The 20,996-nt window shown below is 35.3% G+C and overlaps 1 protein-coding gene across 1 annotated transcript in view; it reads left to right on the forward strand.

Moving 5' to 3' along the window:
* The window catches only part of AHR (aryl hydrocarbon receptor), a 61,711-nt gene that overhangs the window by 33,035 nt on the left and 7,680 nt on the right, over positions 1-20,996 (forward strand). The window contains exons 3-9 of the mRNA XM_030231432.2: positions 5,166-5,281; positions 8,768-8,857; positions 10,689-10,812; positions 14,994-15,124; positions 15,979-16,181; positions 17,829-17,938; positions 20,518-20,659. Of these exons, the coding sequence (XP_030087292.2) occupies positions 5,166-5,281; positions 8,768-8,857; positions 10,689-10,812; positions 14,994-15,124; positions 15,979-16,181; positions 17,829-17,938; positions 20,518-20,659 (916 nt within the window). The remainder of the gene's footprint in view (positions 1-5,165; positions 5,282-8,767; positions 8,858-10,688; positions 10,813-14,993; positions 15,125-15,978; positions 16,182-17,828; positions 17,939-20,517; positions 20,660-20,996) is intronic.

Raw genomic sequence — 20,996 nt, forward strand, 5'->3', positions numbered from 1 at the left:
CTGCAAACTTTGACCTGTTTGGCCGGATCTTGGAAACTGTGCCAAAATTTGATTTAAAGCAGTTCTGGGAAGCTCTTTAAGATTAAATTCCAGGACTGCATGACTGATGTGCTAGTGATATACTTGCAATATTAGACAAGTGTTGCTTCAATGCAGGTTTAGCCTTGAACAGATCATTTACCTAAAAGTAAAAATTATCTCAAGTCTGATTCAAAGAAATTTGTTGAATCCAAATATGATTTTAAAAGGTCGTTTTAAAATTTGGCATCTTATTATTCTGTTCTCTATACCTCTCAGTAGTGAGCTAGCCCATCTCCTCCAAAACAATTTGCTATGCTTTTTCTTTGGGGAAGAAAAGGTAGGAAAAGGTTCTAAACACATTGTACTTTGGTATGGTTTCCCTAAAGCTTTTCAGCCAGCAGTTTCTGAAATGGTTTTATTCAGCACTCTAATAACATGTGGCTGGATTAGATGAATTTTGAGATGGAAAGCTTAGTCATACATTTTTTCACTCCTTTGATAATCAAATAAGAGACATTTGGTGTGTGAATGCTCAGGTTTCAGTGGAGAAAATCTCTCCAGACTTGACAACTGAGCACCAACAAATGTGCATTTGTGTCAGAAAAGCTTTCTTATTTACTCAAAACAGAAAAAAGACCTTTCTTTTATTTTTCTCATTTAGTTTGTTCTTTTTGATGACTTGAAAAAAACATACTTTTTTCCCAATTTAGTAGTTTCTAGATTTGAGAAAAACAGTATAATAAACTTGGTTTGGCTGAGTTGAGTATTGACAGTAACCTCATATCCACCATGTTGGATGGATGCTACTATATTGTTCTATGGTCAGACAACTGATTATTACATAAAATATTAGTCACATTGAGGTTAAAGGTATTTTTATTAGATTTTGTTGTTATTGATGTTTCTTTTGAAAATTTGTGTAAGTGCTGTAGGTTGTCACTTATTTTATGAGTGGAGGAAGTGGAACAGTTTTTGAATCCTTTAAGTAACTAACTATCTAAATTGTATTCTTTAAGTAATAGTAAATTCAACAGTTCAAGTATGTATGTGTGGAATCAGCCTTCTGTATGAATGCCTGTCAGAAACTTAATAATTATTAGATAATTGCTACCATATATGCCTTATAATGAATTCTCTGCATCGCCACTTACTTTATTAACTTTGCAACAATTAGCACAAGTAGGAGCCTCTCAAGTACATCATTTACAGACTATTTGCATTTGCTCTGTGACAATTTTGTAATTCTCTGCTGTTGTAACTTCTGGTAAGAAATTATGGAATCAATATTTACAGGATTCCTGTTGAAGGTGCTCTGTAAACTACAGATGGCTGCCTGGTCATTGAGTTTGAAAGCTGAAGTGGGTGAAACAGTGGAGCTGGGGCTTCAGAGCAGCAGCCTGTCAAGTGAGGAAATCATGACAAGGGTTCTTTCTGAGAGCAGGAGTGACAGCCTGGAAGGAAGAGGATGCTGGTTGTGGGTTGGAGCTTGAGGGGAGCATACCTACCAAGTATGAACCCTAAAGATCAGGTGTTTGAAGGTGAAAAAGACATTTTTCATCTTGGACTAGAGTCTCTCTTGAAGGACAGCATAGCGATTAAATGAGACAGTAGATAGACTTATTTTTTCAATAATTTTCCTCATATTAGATTACTTTCTGAACTTCTTAACAGATAATTAATGAAGTTAATCTATCATGACTTATTAGTTGATTCAGCAAGCTGCTTATAAGTCATGCAGTTTCTTATACTGACTGTTGGTCCTTGTAAAGAAGGAAGATCACCTAGTACCTGTTGTCCTTACATAAATAGTTTTTTAATGAATACCTATATGGTTTTAAAATGAAAGATGGCTTTTGGCAGTAGTTAGAACTCAATTGCTAGAATTCTGCTTCAGACCTGAAGTAATTGTATGTCAAACATCTTTCCCCACTCCATACTGTTAGTCTAATAAAGTTCACTGCATCTCCCTATAAGTCTCTTATCAGGTGAATGTAATGGTTAAGGTCAGAGATCAGAAGCTGGTAAATACTGATGTAACTATTGAGGATAACTATTGAGTATCCTTGTAGATGTAAGGTAAAAGCAACTGTCTTTTACATTTGCTGGCTTGGGTTCTAAAGCATTTCACAATCACAAAACAAATGTATCAGAATATATGTATGTATATATATATATATATATATATATATATATATATTTGTCTAGAAAAATCTATTAAATGTCACTATCTAGTGCTCTTTGAGATTCAACTTGTACTTCAAATCAGGGAAGTCTAGGCAATGGAAATACTTATTGCTGGACATAGGATTAAATGGCAATCATTAACCTACTTGGAAAGCAGGTGCCTACAATCCAACCCTCCTGCTCAAGTTGTGTAACTGATATTTTTTGGTTTGGGGGTTTTTGTTTGTTTTCTCATTTGGTTTTGGGTTTTTCTACAAGTATAAGCAAATTTGCTATATTTTTGATGCTTTAAAATTATTAATGGGAAATTCTGAGAGGTAAATTGATGGTGAATATAATCTAGAGTATGTGTACAAATTTTTCTTTACTCTGTGGGCTATTCATGTTTTAATTTCCTGTGTAGGAAAATAAAGAGAGGATAGCCCACAATGAATTCTATTTAATTCAAATATTCAAAGACTATAAAGTAATGAAATACTGAGATTATTTTGTCTGATGTCATGAGTAAGACAGTGAGAACTAGCAGAACACACATGGCTGATTTTAAGCTGAGTGATGTTGACTGTAATATTACTTTTGGATGAGTTATGATTTTTAAGATTTAGTTTTCCTTTCCATTATCTCTAGCTGGTGTTTCTGAGGCCACCTGATTGTGTGGCTAAGTCTGTTCAGAACTGCTGCTTAACAAGGTGGTCCTCCCATGCTGTAAGGTTCCTTGTTCCTGGTAGCCTTCAATTTGACAGCGTAGAAGAGGCACATATGACAAGTGTGCATCCTGGTATCTGGGATTCTTCAGTGCCAGGGACTTAGGTGCCTTGTAGCAGGCATTGACAGGCCTGTGATTTATCTGTCAGAAAAGGGAAAATTTGGATTAGTTTCATTTTTTTTGTGAGTTGCATACTAAACTATGGACATACAGCTCTAATTTCCCCTGTATCTTCCATTTTTACTAATCCCAATTGTTGGCAGTTTTCCATGTGCCTTAGTTGTAAACAGCTTGATTCCATCCACATTCTGATTTCTGCAAAAGGTGTAGATTCCAATTCAGGAAAATGTTTAACTTCACACTTATTTCTTCTGCACCTTGAAAGTTAGGAGGAATATAGCCACCAATGCATTGGCTACGTTTGAGCTCAGGAGCCCTGATAGATTTTATCTCTCAGACAGTATTGAACCCTATCAGACATTATAAAAGAAAAAACCCACTTGTATTTAATGGCACGTAGTATTTTGCAGAATGGCAAGGGTGATTAGGCATCTTTGCTTGCAGCTTTCACAGCTGAATATGGACTTTTTCAGTAATCATACAACAGCCATTTTAAAGCATTTTCTCCTATTGCCTGTTGGCTTCAGGGATGTTTAGTTAATATTCTATATATCCTTTTGAAATAAATCTAGAAAAAAAATTGGCTACATATTGTATTCACATGAATTTGCTGTGGCTGTACCTCCCTGTTGCAGGACATTTTGACTACCTTGTAGGAAGAACAGCATTAGGGTTTTAAGTTCAAAGCAAACCTTAAGATACACTCTGCTCTCATTTATCAGTTAATGTCTCTTTAAAACACATTTTCCTCTGTGGTGCCTTTGAGGTATATTTTAATGAAAACTGTCTCACTTGAAAGTTCTTAGCTATCATGATAGCTTAAAAAATGGGAAAGGCATAATTTATCTTTCAGTTAATATATATAGTGTAAATATAGTTTAATGTAATTTAGAAGTGAGTGAACAGAAATTCTTCAGGATTCTTGAATAAAGTTCTAAGCAGTGGAAAAATGAAGGTTTTAAGCAGATTGAAAAATCATTTGAAATTTAGGCTGAATATCCCATAATTGTGAGAAACTTGTATTTTGCAGAAGTGCAGTTGGTTTTGTAGGTTTTTTTCTATTATAAATTTTGCTTTGCTTTGCATCATAGAAATTTTTTGACTGGAAGGTGTGGCCTTTAATTTTATGGTAAAGTTTTAAAGTACAATTGCTCAAGTAATTTTAAGCTGTTTAGACACTACAGACCTACTCAGACTAATTTCAGATTTGAAGATTTCTTTCTTTTCCCCCTCTTTTTTGGAGCTGTGAGAAGTAGGTAAATTCTGAGTTATGGATGATCTTTGAATATGTAGTTTTTTTTGGAAAGCATCCTGTTAATTAGAAGGATGCAGAGATGGGAATGTCTTTTGAGAACTTGATAGCAAAATGATCTGATTCTTCATTTCTTAGTCACTGGGTAATTTTTTCTTTCAATTAGATATATTTGTGATCTGAATAATGATGATTCATTGTTGTAGTATTTTATCTGAAGTTGGAAAGAGTGCCTAGTTGTTTAAAAGGTTAAAATTTAACAATGACAGAAAATACACACATCTTTTTGTTTGAAATACCTTTCTTTGTTTGGTTGGGATTTTTTTACTATGTACCATGCATTTAGGGTTCATTTAGGGTTTCTTTCCTATCTTTCCCTGAAGGGAGCCTTAGATCTAGAGCAGGCTTTACCTGTCTGATGAACCATAGTTTGATGTCTGTAATTAGCTGGGATAAGAATAAGTGTGAGTGTTTTCCTACCTTAACACAGAGCTGCTACTGTCATAGGAGGATGGCCTATGAAAACAAAAATGTCCTTTTTTTGTCACAAGAGGGGCAATCTAGAAGTGAGTCATAGTAAGGAGAAGGAGAAGAACGAAAATGGTATAAAATAATGAGACTTGGGTTGATTGCAATAATAATGACTTTGAGGTGAAAGTATTATATATAGAAAAGAAAAAAGTAAAAAATTGGGGGTTCGCTCTCAAAGTAAGGAAGAAGTTTGACATGGAAACAAAAATCTTTCATTAGATTGTATTTATAGTATATAAAATGCATATATTTAAATCCATTTTTTTCTTACACAAAGTAGCAGATCATTACCTAAATTTCTATTGAGCCTTTCAAAAGTAGCTCACTTTTTTTTTCTTTTCTTTGTTCTAGTTGCATTGAAATCATCTAGCTCTACCAGACCAGAAAGAAATGGCATTCAGGAAACCTCTAGAACAGGAAAATGTGGAGAAGGGATGCAGATCCTGGAAGGAGAACTCCTCTTGCAAGTATGTTTTGCAATAGACATATTTTACAAAGATTAAAATTTTAAAAAGCCAAACTCCTGTATTTAGGATACTAGGTGCTCAGTGATGAGATAGAAAAAGTTTTCTTATTGTGAAATTCTTTTCTCATTTTCTTTAGGGTAATATTAAACAGCTCTTGGATTTTTTTTTGGTAGTAGGGACTTCAGAGTGGATGTTAGAATATGGGCTCCTCTTCAGTGTTTCTAAGTATTTTATTGGGGGGAGGGGTTCCCATCTCTTTGCATCTGTTGTTAATAAAGATGTTAATATAAAGGAACAGTTTTTATAAGGGTCAGATAAGTTACTGATTTACTGTAAATTTGGTAACTAATTGTCTGGAAGAAACAATGTTTAACTTCAAAGATCTCAGGCTTGCTGAGATGTCTTGCCTTCTCAAGAAGTGAGAAAGCAAGACACTACATACATAGTGTAGATTCAGGACAAATTTTAAATACTTTGAATAACTTTTATATGAACTAATGGAAAATAGTCATTTTAAAATTGTGGGGTTTTTTTAAAATTGTCAAGCCTGTTTTAATATCCTAGAGTGTCAAAGCATATGGATGATTATATACCACCAAGTCCAGATTAAATGCAAGAAATTACAAATATAGATATTACTATGTTCTAACTGGTTTCACAGAATAGATTTTATGGAGACCTGCAGCTCCATTTGAAATATGTTGTTAGTCTGTCTACTACACAGGTTTCACACTGATGTATCTATCAAAAGTGGCAAATCATTCAGTCAGAGCCAGCTGTTCCCTTCAAACAAAATGAATTTCAGTGTTCAAAGACTAGAAATGAAAACAGGTTCTAAGAATCCCAAAAAACAATTATTTTAAATTGATGCTAATTGAGAATTGTTTTCCAACCAACTAAAAAACCCAGGACATTTATTTCATTTTCTAGCCTTAATAAAGTAGGACAAAGAACAGTTGTGGAGTTACTGCCAGTGAACAGCTTTCTTTTAAACAGAAAAGAACCAAAAAAGCTGAAATATATGGTTTATATTGGAGGCACCTATTTAATCTGAAATATAGTGGGGGGTTTATGACTTCTGACTGGAAGGTATATGAGGGAACTCTTTTCCAGTATGAAAATTAAGTGGGTGATATAGTTATTATTGAAAATTCTGCCCCTCTTGGGAAGTAAATTAACCAAATTTCTTAAATGAATTTGTTTTGTAAATATTTTATATATGTGAAAAAATTTATGAGAATGACTGTGTAGATAGAGTTTTCTCAGGTTATGTAACAAGTCATGAGTGTGATGAAATTGGGAATTTTCCAGAAGATAGTGGGAAGCAGTAAGTTGTAAATATTGGCAAAGTTCTTCCCTTCCACTTATGCCCAGAAGTGTTTTGCATTACGCAGGTGAATAAATGGTAACTGATGATGAATGTTTTCCTTTTATTATCTCCCTACTTTTTTTTCTTTTTCCAAGGTGATATGAATAAACACCCTATTGTTTGTAATTGCTTTTGTTTGTTCATCAGTTGTTCTTGCTTGCTTCTTAACAAACAGAAAATTGCCTTTAATTTCCAACATAGAAACTGTCTTCCCAATTCAATATAGAGTGGAAGCAGAGATCAAACACATAAATGTGTCTTTCTTAAAAGCAAGCTAAATTTCCTTTAAAATTATTTAAATTATTTCAAATTCTTATTTTAAATACAAAATCCATTACAGCCCAAACAAGTTCATTAAAAAAAAAGTGCAAGAAAAATTATGACCTTTTAGAAATTTTTAAAACTTAATTCTCAACAATAATGAACAATTTTGTAATTCTGTCTTTATTAGAAGCATTGAGAGTATTTTTAGAGGCACAAATATCATCTTCAATTCTCCAGAATAATAAACTCACTGAGAAATTTCAGTATGTGTTTTCAGACAGTTTTTTTTGAATTGCATTTTGCAAAAACCTCCATCAGAACTCATCTCCCACTTATTGGCATATCCAAATATATGCATTTTACAGAATTTTTGGCTTAAGTAATGCATATTGCTATCTCAGTAACAATCTTGGTTCCAGATGAACTGTGTACCAGGGCCAGCTCAAAATGTGATTGAATTTCAGGTACAGAAAGTGTAGGTAGCTCTGTATGAAATGGACCAGAATAACCAATTTTAACATTTGAGACAAAGTTAGATGCTCTGCAGCTTGCAGATATTTTGTGTCAAGCAGCTGAGGTGAAATGCCCTGCAGAACAGGTCAGCAGAGGACACAAGCACCTGCCACTGCGGCATTCTGCTCCCATGGAATCACTGCAAGTTCACCAAACCCAAGGATTCTGTGTAACCACTCGAGATTTCTTGCATTGGCCATGCTATTTAATTGCAGGTTATTACTGTTTTTTTATCTCATTCTTTATTCACGTAAAATTTACTAAACTTATAAGGAGTTTTTATAGAGATAACAATTGTTTATGAGAGTAGATTAAATAATATCTACACATTAAATTGGAGTGGTTCACAGCATTTAAAGATCAGTCATTTAATTAGATATTACATTTATATAATATTACTTTGTTGCAGCAAGAGATACGATATCCTTCACTTACTTTACATTTTCTATCTACAATAATTCTGCATAAATAAAGAGTTTTTTTAAAAAAATTGTTTTGAGTATGCTGGCCAAATTTGCCTTTGAATGCAGTTGAGGAAATTAAGTGGCACAATATACTCAATCCAGCCCCTAGAGACTGCCTTTTGTTAAATCTTGACTGAAATCCATAGAAGTAAATCGGCACCTTTCAGATGAGCTGCCAAGTCACAAATGTACTGTTTGCTATCACAACAATTGCCATGGACCCTATTGATTGGGAGTTCAGATAAATGCCCTTTGCGTGACTTTAAGTGTGGAGCCGCCTGGTCTGCTGCTCCACAGAGGGGGAAATCTCTTCAAAAACATTGTTTACTTGCAATAGTCTGCTTTTGCCGAGGTTTTCTATTTTAAGTAAACTATAAAATGGTTTCTTGGACTATATAGGGGATCTTGATAGCTTGATTTCCTGTCCACAGTGGCCTGTCTGCACTATGAATAGAATGGATTTTGGGACTGGGTTTGTGACATGGCTCTCGTTTGTGCTGTGGGCAGCTGGGGGTATCCAAGGCTTGAGCCACACAAACATTGTGAAATGTGGTTGATATCAGATAAACTTATAGTTCTTCATATATGTCCCTTGTCCTCTACAATCAAGGATATTGAAAAGTCATCAACACTTGGCTTCTCCACTGAATTTTAAAATAAAGTCTGGGGGTTTTTTTATTAGATCCAATTTTCTTCATTTAACTTTAACACTGTAGAGAGACGCAATGAGGAATCCTATTTGTGCTGTCAGATAATGATGTGCTTTTGCATGCTTCTCATTTTATTGGGGGACTACAGTATATGTAGACCTAGACACACAATAATTATCTGGAATTTTATCTCTGAAACTGACAGATTGCTGTGTTTCTTCCCCAGGCATTAAATGGATTTGTGTTAGTTGTTACAGCAGATGCTCTGGTTTTTTATGTCTCCTCTACTATCCAAGACTACTTGGGATTCCAACAAGTAAGTTTATTTTTTCTTTTATTTTTTCCAAGGTTTTGCCTAATTTCAGGGAACATCAGTGTTCATATTTAGGGTCTTAAAATTTTTTTGTAATAAAACTCTCAGTTAGGTACTTTAGGTTGAATTACTTTGAAACCATGTTTTCTATCAGCTTACATAGCCAGGATGTCAGGCCAAGGACAACAGGAATATAATATCCAAAGTTGAGTTAGGCAAGATAGGAAATTTTCACACTTAATTATTCTTTACTGGAACAACTGTTTGAAATTTATACTGTGGTGTTACCCAGTTTATGATGCTGAGTGAGACATAATTCAATGGGAAGGTAATTATTTTAATAGAAACCTTTCATGAAAAATTATTTCCATATGCCTTGAGATTTATAAATATCAAGTGACTGATTTAGGTATTTTTGGAATTTATTCTCTTGCTCATGTTTATTTATTTAATTATTAATTTCAAGACAAGCATTTTGTTTTTTACTATTTATGGTGCAGTTCACATATGGCTGACTTCACTGGGCTTGAAAGCCAGGTGCCAAAGTACTAAAGACTGAGGCATAGCAGGGAAATTCTGCCTTTGTTAGAAAGCTCCTGGAACTGCTTTATATGAAGATGGTAGAATGAAGATGATAGCTATAGTTCTCAAAGTATATCCATGAATACTGCATATTGATAGATTCAGCTGCTATCTAAAAATGGCAAGAAACCTTGTTTGGTGTGCAGTTTTAGGTAACTGATAAGAGATTGGAGAAAGTTTGTGTAAAAGAAAATATTTCAAAAAACCCCATTTTTATTCCTGGGTTTATGTATTCCTTTCAGGGCTGGGGAATGAAAAAAGAAAAAAGCTTGGAAAACAAATTGGGCATAACATTCATGAAGAAATGCTAGTAAATCAAGGGCATGATATAGAAGTAAAGTCTTAAAGTTACAAAAATTAGCATTTCTGGCAATTTATTCTGGAAAATACTGATTGTTTTATGAAATTCGTCATACCAAATTTGATCTAGGCTTCTGTTTTTGCCAGTTCATCTCAATTACATTAGATCTATGTTTTATTCAAATATTTTTTGTTTATATAATGGTTCCGTTTTTGAAACATGCCAGAAAATAGGATCTTAACTCATCTCAGTCAACTGAGTCTTTTCTTGACTGTTTTCGGTGGGTTTTTTCCCCCTTAAATTCCTTTAAGCACAAATCCTTTCTCTTGAGCCTTTGCCATTTAGATCACATTCCTAACCACACAATTGGTATTGGAATAAGGGCTTAATAATTACATGTTTTAAACCCATCCTTAAGAAGTGACAAAGCTTTAAGGCAAACAAATCCACTGTTTATAATCTGCTTGGCTTCGTTTTGGCAGTTTGGTTCAGGGTCTTTAGCTTCTTTTGTATTCTGTAGCACCTATAGTGGGTCAAGTCAAGTAATAGATGGCAAATACTTTATTTACCAGTATATAAAATTAAATCATTTAAACAGAACCTAAGCATAGCATTTTCAAGTGTTCTTAGGTAAAAGCAGGTAAAGAGATAGTTGAAATAATGTAAATTCTTTTTCTAAGGCAATATTTTTTATTATTCTTTCCCATGTTTATAGTCATGTGTTCAATTAAGCTGTTCTCTGTGCTGCCAAAAATTGTTTCATGAAGCTTTGCCACCTGCATGTGATTGTATGTATTTATCCCTGACAAAAATGTATTTTGTTATATCCATCATAAAACTTGTACCATATTGTGACATAATTTTCAGGGCTGTCCATCATACAACTTGTACCATATTGTGACATAATTTTCTTATTGTCGTTCTCTGTCCCCTTTCTCCTTTTGTTCACAGTCAGATATTATACACCAGAGTGTATTTGAATTGATTCACACAGAAGACAGACCTGAGTTTCAGCGACAGCTACATTGGGCATTAAATCCTGCCCAGTCAGGAGATTCTGGACCAAGTGTACAGGGTGAGAACAGAATTTAATATTTGCCTGTCAGATTAGTTGGTTCTTCTTGGGCTTTTTAAATTTGTTTATGTAAAAAAAAATTAGATCATTTTAGATGAATAAAGAAGAAATAGCATCTTTCAAATTTATTTGAATTTTATGGATTCATTTAGTCAAAAGTGAGAATTACTATATTTTGCACTTTAAATGGGCACTGTTATTCATAACAGAGCACCATTAAAGTACTAATTACACTTTAAATTGGAAGACTTTAATTTGGAGTATAAGTGACAATGTTTCTTAGACTGATCAGTCCAAGAATATGCTAGTTACAGTGTTACTATAGGGAATAGTGCATTCATTGCCACATAGAGTAGTATTTCTCTTGGACATAAACGGGGAAGAGAAATTAAATAGATGAGCCTTTAAGATCAAGTAGTATGCATGTTAGAGCAGAGTTGTCACATGTTACTGGCTGATGCTTGAGTGAGCTGCTATATTGGGAAACAGCTAAGGAGAAACATATTGCATGTGTATCAGAGCAAAGATGTGTAGGTGCAGGTTATGTGTAATCCAGGAAGCATGTGGCCTGCATCATAATGACAACAAAGTCATAGAGACAACTGCTCCATTTTAATGCTCCTTTTGCACAACAATTTTTTAAACATGTAGGTTAAGTCTTCTGTTACTGTGACGTGATTATAGGGGCTTCATTAATCCATAAAAAGTCAATTTTTAAAATAAATCTTTAAGTAATAAAAAAAATTAGAGTATGGAAATGCCTTGAAATAATATAGAAAGATTACTGGTTTGTAACGCATCTCAGTATATTTCAGTTTTTCATTTAGCAGTCAACATTGTTTGTTACATCATCTCTAGATCCATCTCCACAGGCCTGCTGCACAGCTAGTTAATAGCAGAGTTCAGTAGAGCAAAGAGTGAGGTTCTCAGAAACCAGATTTTCATCCTGCTTGCTTCATAGTGAAATTGTGTTCTATGGACCTTAAGTAAGTGCATATGAATTTAGAAAAAGTTATTTCAAAAGGATGACACCAGGTTGGATTGGCCTCAGGTTTGACTGAAAATCAGGAAGTGCTGAGCAGGATTACAAATCATTGTTTGGTTTATATCTAATGTTTCTAGCTTAATAAAAGCTGCTAATTGTGCCCCATTCCTGAAAGCATCCAGGGACTGGGTGGATGGGGCTTTGAGCAACCTGGTTCTAGTGAAAGGTGTCCCTGTCAATGGCAGGGGGGTTGGAATTAGGTGATCTCCAAGGTCTCTTCTATCTCAAACGATTCTATGGTTCAATCATGACTTTTGAGCCTCAAGTGGCATAAAATATTTGGAAGTTGAGGATTTTTAAACTGAATTCAGATTTATAGCAAAGGATAATGCTATGACCATAAGGATCCCCTCCATTTTTGCTAATTTAATCCATTTCTGTTTTAGTACATTCAGCTAGCATTATGTAGATATTTATAGGTATATTATAATTGTGTTTAGGCACAGATTCCATCCTGAGTCTGGGAACTGATTCTGCTTCAGTTAGCTTGGACTGGTTATTTCTCAGGACTCTGGTATGCTGCTAGACCACTAGTTTCCTCAGCTGTTACTGTGCTTCCCAGACATGCCTCCTGGTCCTTGACTTGTTCCCAGAGAAGTTTGCAAAATTTTGGTTTTCTCAGTCCCAAATATCTGCTTTGGGGCATTAAGTCTGGATTATCTTTTGAACTTGGCGCGTTGCGCAATCATATGGTCTTGAGTTTAAGGGCAAGCACTTAATGCACTGCATGTTCTGCACATTGCTCTGTGGGATTAATGAGATCCAGTGTGAGCTTTGGGAGGGATATGGGTTCTAACCCCTCTAGTGTTAACTGGTAGTTTTGCTCTAGGGATTGTAGATGCTCTGTAAGATTCTTTGCCTTCTTACAGTAGGTCACTTGAAGATCCTGTCTGTAAAACCTTCCTGCCTTCTGTCTGCCTGGAAAAGTGCAGTAGTGTTGCTTTCGCAAGTGTAGGAGGCTCAGTTTTGAAGCCCATTGCCTCCTGTTTGGAGTTCTGTTCCCCTCCTGTCGGGAGCCACTTCTTTCACCACAGCTTTGCTCACTCTTGGGAACTGTGCGTTTTACTATGGAACTTGACAAACTTCACAACATCCAGCTGGACTTGCTGAACCTTCAAATTTCAGCTCTGTATTTACCCAAAGAATAACGCTGAGTTTCTCCTGTGGCAGAAATGCTGAAGGACCCACCTAACAGTGCTGAGGATGCCAGCAGAAACCCTGGCGCTGCTTATTGGATCTGCACCCAGTCAGAGTTGGCATTCTTGAAATATTATTTAGGATTTGCAAGCTGTTTCCTTGATGCTCTTTCTTCATAATCATTGCTTCTTCAGAGAGCTTCCTATAGAAGCACCATCTTAGAAGTGTTGAAAATTCTCACTGTCAGTTAAGCAATTTAAAATAAAAAACCTGCAGCAGTAGCAAGTAAGGAAGTTTGCATTGTCTGTTGAGAACCATCCATATGACAAGTGTGGGAATTTCTTATTTTCTAATTTCAAAGTTAGATGGTATCTGTCTTGGACTACAAATAACCGAGTTTTTCTGCCTCTGGGATCTGCTCATAATGGTGACTGGCCAATACAGTTCTTTACATGGCTGTAATTTCAGATTATCCCTTTTCATCACACTACCATCTAGAGCAGAAAAAGGTTTCTTTTTCTCCATACCTTGAAGTTTATTCAGCAAAACTTGACCTTGCATAGCAATTCTTTTAAGAAAAAAAAGGCATCTCCTGATTTTATCTGAAAACCTAGATAACTCAGCATACTTGTAGGATTTAGATAGCCTTAGGTTGTAAGGGCTATTGGTAAGATATCAGCAATCTCATTTGGCTCCAATTCAGTCCCTTGAATTCATAGGAAATTAAATAGAACTGGCTTTTGGTAATGACTTGTTTACCTTTGGGTTTGTTTTGCCAGTGTACTAACCTCTGAGCCTATCTCTAAGTTTTTCCAGCTGTTCATGAGAAGGAATTATATTCCAGAAAATATAATGTGGTGTGTTATTAAGTGATATGCTCTCCCTGACCTCATCTCCATGTCTGGAAAGTCAATATGGGTTCTTAAAATCTGTATTATTATTTTTTCCATACTTGATAATCAGTTCTCCAAGAGTACATGAACTATTTTTTAAAATTAAAGATTAATTTATTATATAAAGCCTTTTTAAGCTGGATTTTTCTCAATTTTCTGCATGTATGAATTCCTAGGGTATGGCTGGTTTTTTATATGTATTGCAAACAAGATTGCTTTGCTAAATTTGCTGTGAGTAATCATCTCTGTATATGTAGTCTCATGTGGAACATATGTATTTTATCAGAGGTTTATTGATTTACCTTCTGGTTTTACTTTATATTCCAAATGTGTAAGTCTGTTTTGTAAATACCACTTAGCAAATGCCTGTCCTGACAAGGTGGAAAGATACCATGTTTTTATCCTAGTTAACAATCATGGTTTTGAGTATTTTGTAAAGCAAACAGCTGCAAAACACATATACTCCAGGTATACCTGGAGAGGTAACTATGGTGTTTTGATCAGCAGAGCCCAGAAGTATTTTCTCCAATTAGTAGGGTGATTTTGCCTTCATTGGAGAAGAATGTTGATTTTTTGTGGTGGTTTCCTGAAGTTGCTGATTTTTATTATTGCTACTGCTTTCACCTGGCTGTCTGGAAAGTAAGTTTCCTGGTTTGATACTGAGTTTTTGAATACTCAGTTCCTGTAGTTGGAGATCATACCATTGTAGGAACATGGTTGTGTACTCTGCTGAGAGCTCTGCTCTTTGCAACTGGTCCGGAATCTAGGCTGTTGACTAATACAATGAATAAATTAAAAACCAAAACAAACAAAAGACTCAAATTAAAAAAATAACAAAAACACCCCAAAAAACCCCAAACCCAAAAACTGAAATTACATTTAGTTTTCAAATACCATAGCCTGTAAGCCATAATCCCATCAGAAGAATTGATGTTTAACCTCAGTGTCACAATAATAATGGGTTCTGAGGATGTTTCCAGTTTACATTGTTCTTGCTCAGGTCATGACCTAACACTTTGTTTATGAAAAGGAAGATCGTTTGTTATAGATAGCCTTCGCTAGGTGTTCTTCTAAAAATAATCCTTATAAATAATCCTTTCCTGCAGGAGATAATGGCTTTTCACAGCCAGCAACCTATTATAACCCAGACCAGCTTCCTCCAGAGAATTCTTCCTTTATGGAAAGGAATTTCATCTGCAGGTTACGATGTCTCCTGGATAATTCATCTGGATTCTTGGTGAGTATGGACCTACATAAAAACCTCCACGTATGCCTAAAAGTTGGAAATCTGCACCTCTTAACAAGAGGTGCAGCAACTTACTTTATTTTTTAAGTCTCCAAATGTATCTGGGCTGCTTGAACCACAATGTTTCAGTTAGTGAACCAAATGACTGCCCTTTAAGATTGTTGTCACAACCATATGCAAGTTCTCTCTCATGGCCAAGTTTCCTCAGTGAAACGCAAATAAGCAACTGCTTTTTTAAAATGCTGTGTACTTTATAGATTAAAATGCATTACAAGAGTATTTTGTTGTAGCAAGTTGAGTATCTTGAGATGCAATAAGTCATCGAAATTAAGAGGACCATAGTTTTTCCTTATTTGGAAAACTTTGTGCTTGTTTTTTAAAGCATTGTTTTGTTAGTCAATTATTTCTATTTTAAAACAAGTATAGGTTTATCACCCTCTATGTGGTATCTTACAAAACATAATTTTTTACAATTGCAAAATTGAACACACAAATTTGCAAGAGAAATAATGATATAATTATATGCATGTGTGTTCATTAGAATATTAGAAGCCCCAGCTGATACTTGATACTACATGTTTGGGTTTTTTTTTTTGTTTTTTACAGAATAATCTTCCCATTAATTAATTTTTCAATATGTTTAGCAATAGATATTGAAGTGACACACTCAGGGGTATAACAAGAGTGTTCTGCACTTGTTAGCTAACTTTTATGTATCCCATCCTATAAAACTTGAATCTGATGGATCTTTAGAAAAATGAAAAATACATGTTTTACATAGTAACAGAAATATCTTGCTTTTAAATATCTCCAGCTGTAACAATTACTTTTTTCCTCATCCTAAGGCTATGAATTTTCAAGGACGACTGAAGTTTCTCCATGGACAAAACAAGAAAGGGAAGGATGGTGCAACTTTGTCTCCTCAGCTTGCACTGTTTGCAGTAGCTACTCCCCTGCAGCCACCATCCATCCTTGAGATACGAACCAAAAACTTCATCTTCAGAACTAAACACAAACTGGATTTCACACCCACTGGCTGTGATGCAAAGTAGGTACAAATTATTCTCTGTAGTTGTCTAATAATTTGCTGATGAAATAGGTTTCAGGTATGTATTTGAAATATAGAATAAGCTACTCTTATGTTATATAAACTGTTTCAGTGATGGCAGTTCAGAAACTGTTAACGTTTTTCTCTCCAGCCCTGCTATCAAGTAAAGAGAAATGAGTGTGCCATAGTGTATTTCCTTGAAATGTCATGCTGCTCTCTGAATCTCAGTTGCTAGAAAAACAAAGCTAAAACCTGCAAAACCAATGCAAAATAGAAAAACCAAAAGACAGTATAATAATGAATAAGGGAAGAAGAAAATTTCATGTTAAATCTGGTTTGAAATTTGGTTTTAAAACTGATAGAGCAAGTGTTTAATTTCATTCTACATTTCTCCTTCAGTTCAAATAGGTGTAAAATATAACAGAAATGTTTTTTTCCTTCAACAGAATTCAAATACTTTTTTTATACTATGATTTTGCCTACTTCCAAACCATTCTCTTCCTTATGTAAAATTTGGAAATACTACTGCAGTACTAGATGAAAATAACGTTTCAAAATGGCAAGAAGCCCATTAGGATGCTTTTTAATCAAAATAAGAGCTTCTGGCCTCCTTCCTTCTCCTCTCCCTCCTATTTTTGACTGACAATGCTTTCATTTTCAGTGGAGCCTCTCACATGGGTTTCCATGCCTACTTACAGGACAGAATTGAATTACTTACTTGGTGTTTTGTCTACTGAGAGACCAAAATGTTTTATTTCTCTAAACTGATACAAGTAAAAAACAACAAAATGTTACCACAAGTGTTTAATTTCTCTGTTTGATGTTTTTCTTCTCTTGAAAAAAATAGTTTTATGTATATTTATGTGTATTTATGTCCCCATCTCTGCTTTCCCCCTTTTTTTACCTTTTGTCTTTCCATCCCCATGTCTTTGTTTCAAATCCTTTTTATCAGGTATCGCACAGAGATCACGTGAATTCTGTTAAGTGTCTCATCTCCCCAGCCTCTAGTGAAATACTCTAATTTTAGCTGCAGGGTCAAACATGACTCTTGCTAGCAGTCCTCTGAGTCATATCTCGTTTAAATGCAAACACAGGGGTCTCATACCACTCAAAAGCAGAGGGGATGTAGTTCTGAGATACATCTGGATTCGAACTTCAAGTTACTAAAAATTCTAATTTAGGCAAAAGTTTTAGATGACTGAAGTCAAACCCCTATTTAATTCTACACACAAGCAACTATAGGTAAATGATCAGAGCCAAATAAAAGGGGTATCTTTCTTTGGAAATAATGGGAGCTGCCTGCTAGGAGTGAATTTGTTCAGTAGTATGGAATTGAGAGTCAGGCTGTAGGCATCCACTCTTTTTTATGATCTTTATGATCTTTATCTTTTTATGATTTTTATGTTTTGTGAACCCAGTCCTAGTCACTGAAGGCAACCTGGCAGACTAATTAAAGTTTTATGATTTGTTGACTCTGGTTTTTTTTGGAGCTGTTCTGCTTCCGTGTACAATTGATATAGCAACAAACTGTTGTTAGCACTTACATCTGAAATATTCTAGCCATAATTAACTAATTAACTTGCTGACATTCATTCTGTGAGTTGTTTCATCAGCAGTGTTGCAGTTGGTTTTTTTTTTACCTTTCAGAGGAAAGATTGTCCTGGGATACACCGAAGCAGAGCTGTGTATGAGAGGAACAGGATACCAGTTTATTCACGCAGCTGACATGCTTTATTGTGCTGAAAATCACATCCGAAGTAAGTTTTATTCCCTAAAAAAGGCTATAAAATCAAAGCATGGAGTATTTTTTCAGTATGAATGCAATTTGAACTGCAGAAAAAAAAAGAGGTTGTTAACAACACGAACACTGTTCATTTCATATGTTCTACCTGTCCTTCTAAAAACTTACACTGGTTGAAGAAATGTTTAATATTCCTATTTAGACCCTTTTAAGATAAATATTCCAGTCTCTGTCACATCTTGCTCTTCTGACTTCCTTCTCTGCTCAGCCTGGCTTCTGCTATTTCAAGAACTTTCCTTGGGCAAGGGGACTACCAAGGATATCTTTCCTGTTAACAAGATAAATAAAGCATTTTCTTTTGATATTGGTGTAAGATTTTTACCACAAATTGATCTCTGATTTAACATGCTAGCGTCCAAACTTTTCTGGGTTTGATTCTTGGCAGCTTGAGATGGTTTAAGTAACAATTATGGAGAGAAGTATAGTGTTGAGGAAGTAAGCACCAGCTATCTGATGTATAACTGTTTAGGGGACTCTGGTTTTTACTTTTGCTGCTAGTTATAACAGAGTTATCTTTGGAACTTACAGAATCATCTTCAGAATATTATGATACTTCTTTTCTACTGACTTCACTTGAAAAGTTCAGGTTTTTTTCTTTTATCATCTCATAGACAATTGGATAATGCCCCTCAGCAGGTTGTTCTCAGCCTATTTAAGCACGTTTTCTGCTTCAGGTGAAGTTAAGTCACTGTTGCTAATCAGTGGTTTTGTTTCTTTCATAAAGAGAAACAAAGAGATGAAACTTGAATGGTTTGAAACTTTGTCTTAAAACTGGTTTTGGTACATTTTTTATGCTAAGATTAAAATGAAGAAAAAAAGTTTTGTAGCAAGGTTGTTTGGTTAGACTTTAGACTTTCCTAATACATCTTATTTAATTTTTCTATCTACAAGTGCAGGGTTTTTGAACAATTTTATTTCTTCCACCCCTCACCTCTCTGAATCTCATATTTAAAAATTATCTTTAAAATCCACATTTATCACACGACCTTCATTTAGAACAACAAAACCAGCCAAAATAAACGAAAGCTTCCCACACAAAAACCAAGATAACTTCATCAAAACACAGAACAAAATTGGACAATTTGCACAAAATCTGCCCTCTGTCCCTTTGCCACAATTACAACAAAACTTCCTCATAGTAATTGTACTCTCTGACATTGTTCAGTACTCATCTTGTCTGTTACCTCTCCTGGTTACTATCTTTAACACTCTCATGATCCTGGGTTTTGGCACCAAAATGACTCTTGTGGGTTGACGCTGTCTGCATGCCAGGCACCCACCAAAGCCTCTCCATCTCTGCCCTTCACAACTGAACAAAAATATAGTGAGAATGGAGAAAATATAATAAATGAAAATGGAGAGAAAATATAATGAAGGGTTCATGGGTTGAGATAAAGAACAGGAGAGATCACTTATCAAATACTGTCACAGGCAGAACAGACTTCATCTGAGCATATTAATTGAAGTGAATACTAACAAAAGAGCAGGATAATGAGAAGTAAAATAAGGCCATAAAAACACCTTCCACAGGATAACCTTCTCTAGTATGGGCTCCTCTCTCTATGGGTCTGCAAGACTCTGCCAGGAGCCTCCTCCAGCATGGGCCTCCCATGGGTTCACAGCTTCCTGTAAGGCATCCACCTGCTCTGGCATGGGTCTCCTCCATGGGCTGCAGGTGGATATCTGCATCCCCATGGTTCTGCATGACACAGACTGTGCACCCTGGGCTGGAGGAGAATCTCAGCTCTAGAACCTCCTACTCTTCCTTCCTCACTGACGTTGGTGTCTGCACAGCTGATCCTCTCACATATTCTCAATCTGCTCTTCTCTGGCCACAATTATATCTGCACAATTTTTTTTTTATTCTCAAATGTTATCACAGAGGCATTTTCACAATTTCCTATTGTCCCAGACTTGCCCAGTAGCCTGTCCACCTTGGAGCTGCTAGGGATTTTCTTTGCTGGAAATGGAGGAAGCTTCTAGCAGCTTCTTACAGAGGCTACACCTGTAGCCCTCCCTGTAACTACCAAAACCTGGCCACACAAACCCTATACAGAAATGTACTGTGAAAATTGAGTATGTTTATCAAGCATTTTTAGTGGTAGTGGGAATGAAACATAGGATTTTTCAAGTTTTCTGCATAAACCAGTCAAAATGTGAAAAGATTGCATTCAGAATTAAAGTGTTTTCTAATTATAAAGTAATAGCTGCTTTATGAAGGTGAGAGAGACTTGGGTTTCTGCCATTTACGTGTTCTAGTATTTATTAATTTTTGTTATTGAAGAAATAATGGACAAAACCTCATATAGAATGTTGCCAATCTGTAGCAGATATCTTGCAGTTTTGACTTCTATTTTATGAGTAAACTAGACATCTTGAAGTGATCCTTCATCCTGATTCACTGGGAATGCACACCGAATTGGGTGATGGAGGACATGACATTTGTAAAATTTTTCTACAGATGGGATTTCTTTCATGACATGCATGTTTTCATGATTTTTTTGCTGGACAGTAAACAGTATGCTTACTCTTTAGTGATGAAGACAGGTGAGAGTGGAATGACTGTATTTAGGCTTCTAACCAAAGAAAATCGATGGGCCTGGGTACAGGCAAATGCACGGCTTGTCTACAAAAATGGAAGACCAGATTACATCATTGCCACACAAAGACCTCTTACGTAAGTCACCAGTTCACAAAGTAGTATGTGTCCAAAACTGAAAAATAGTTTGAGACTGTTTATATTCACAAAGGAATTTCTGTTTTTAAATTATTATCCTTTATATTCCGAATTCCCCAGATTCTTTGTTTGCTAACAAATGTAGAAAATTCAAATATTTCAGAACTTGTGGCATAGTTCTTTTAATAAAACTTCAGACAAATTGATTTCTTATAAAGAACAAGGTCAGCAGCAGAAGCATGAAGTTTATTCCATGCACCATATTCCATCCCAATGAGCAAAACCTGAGAAATCCGACTGCAGATGTGTAGAAGGAGCAACTAATAACAAATTCAGT

The sequence above is a fragment of the Serinus canaria genome, chromosome 2 (genome assembly GCF_022539315.1).
Source record: "Serinus canaria isolate serCan28SL12 chromosome 2, serCan2020, whole genome shotgun sequence".
Lineage (NCBI taxonomy): Eukaryota > Metazoa > Chordata > Aves > Passeriformes > Fringillidae > Serinus > Serinus canaria.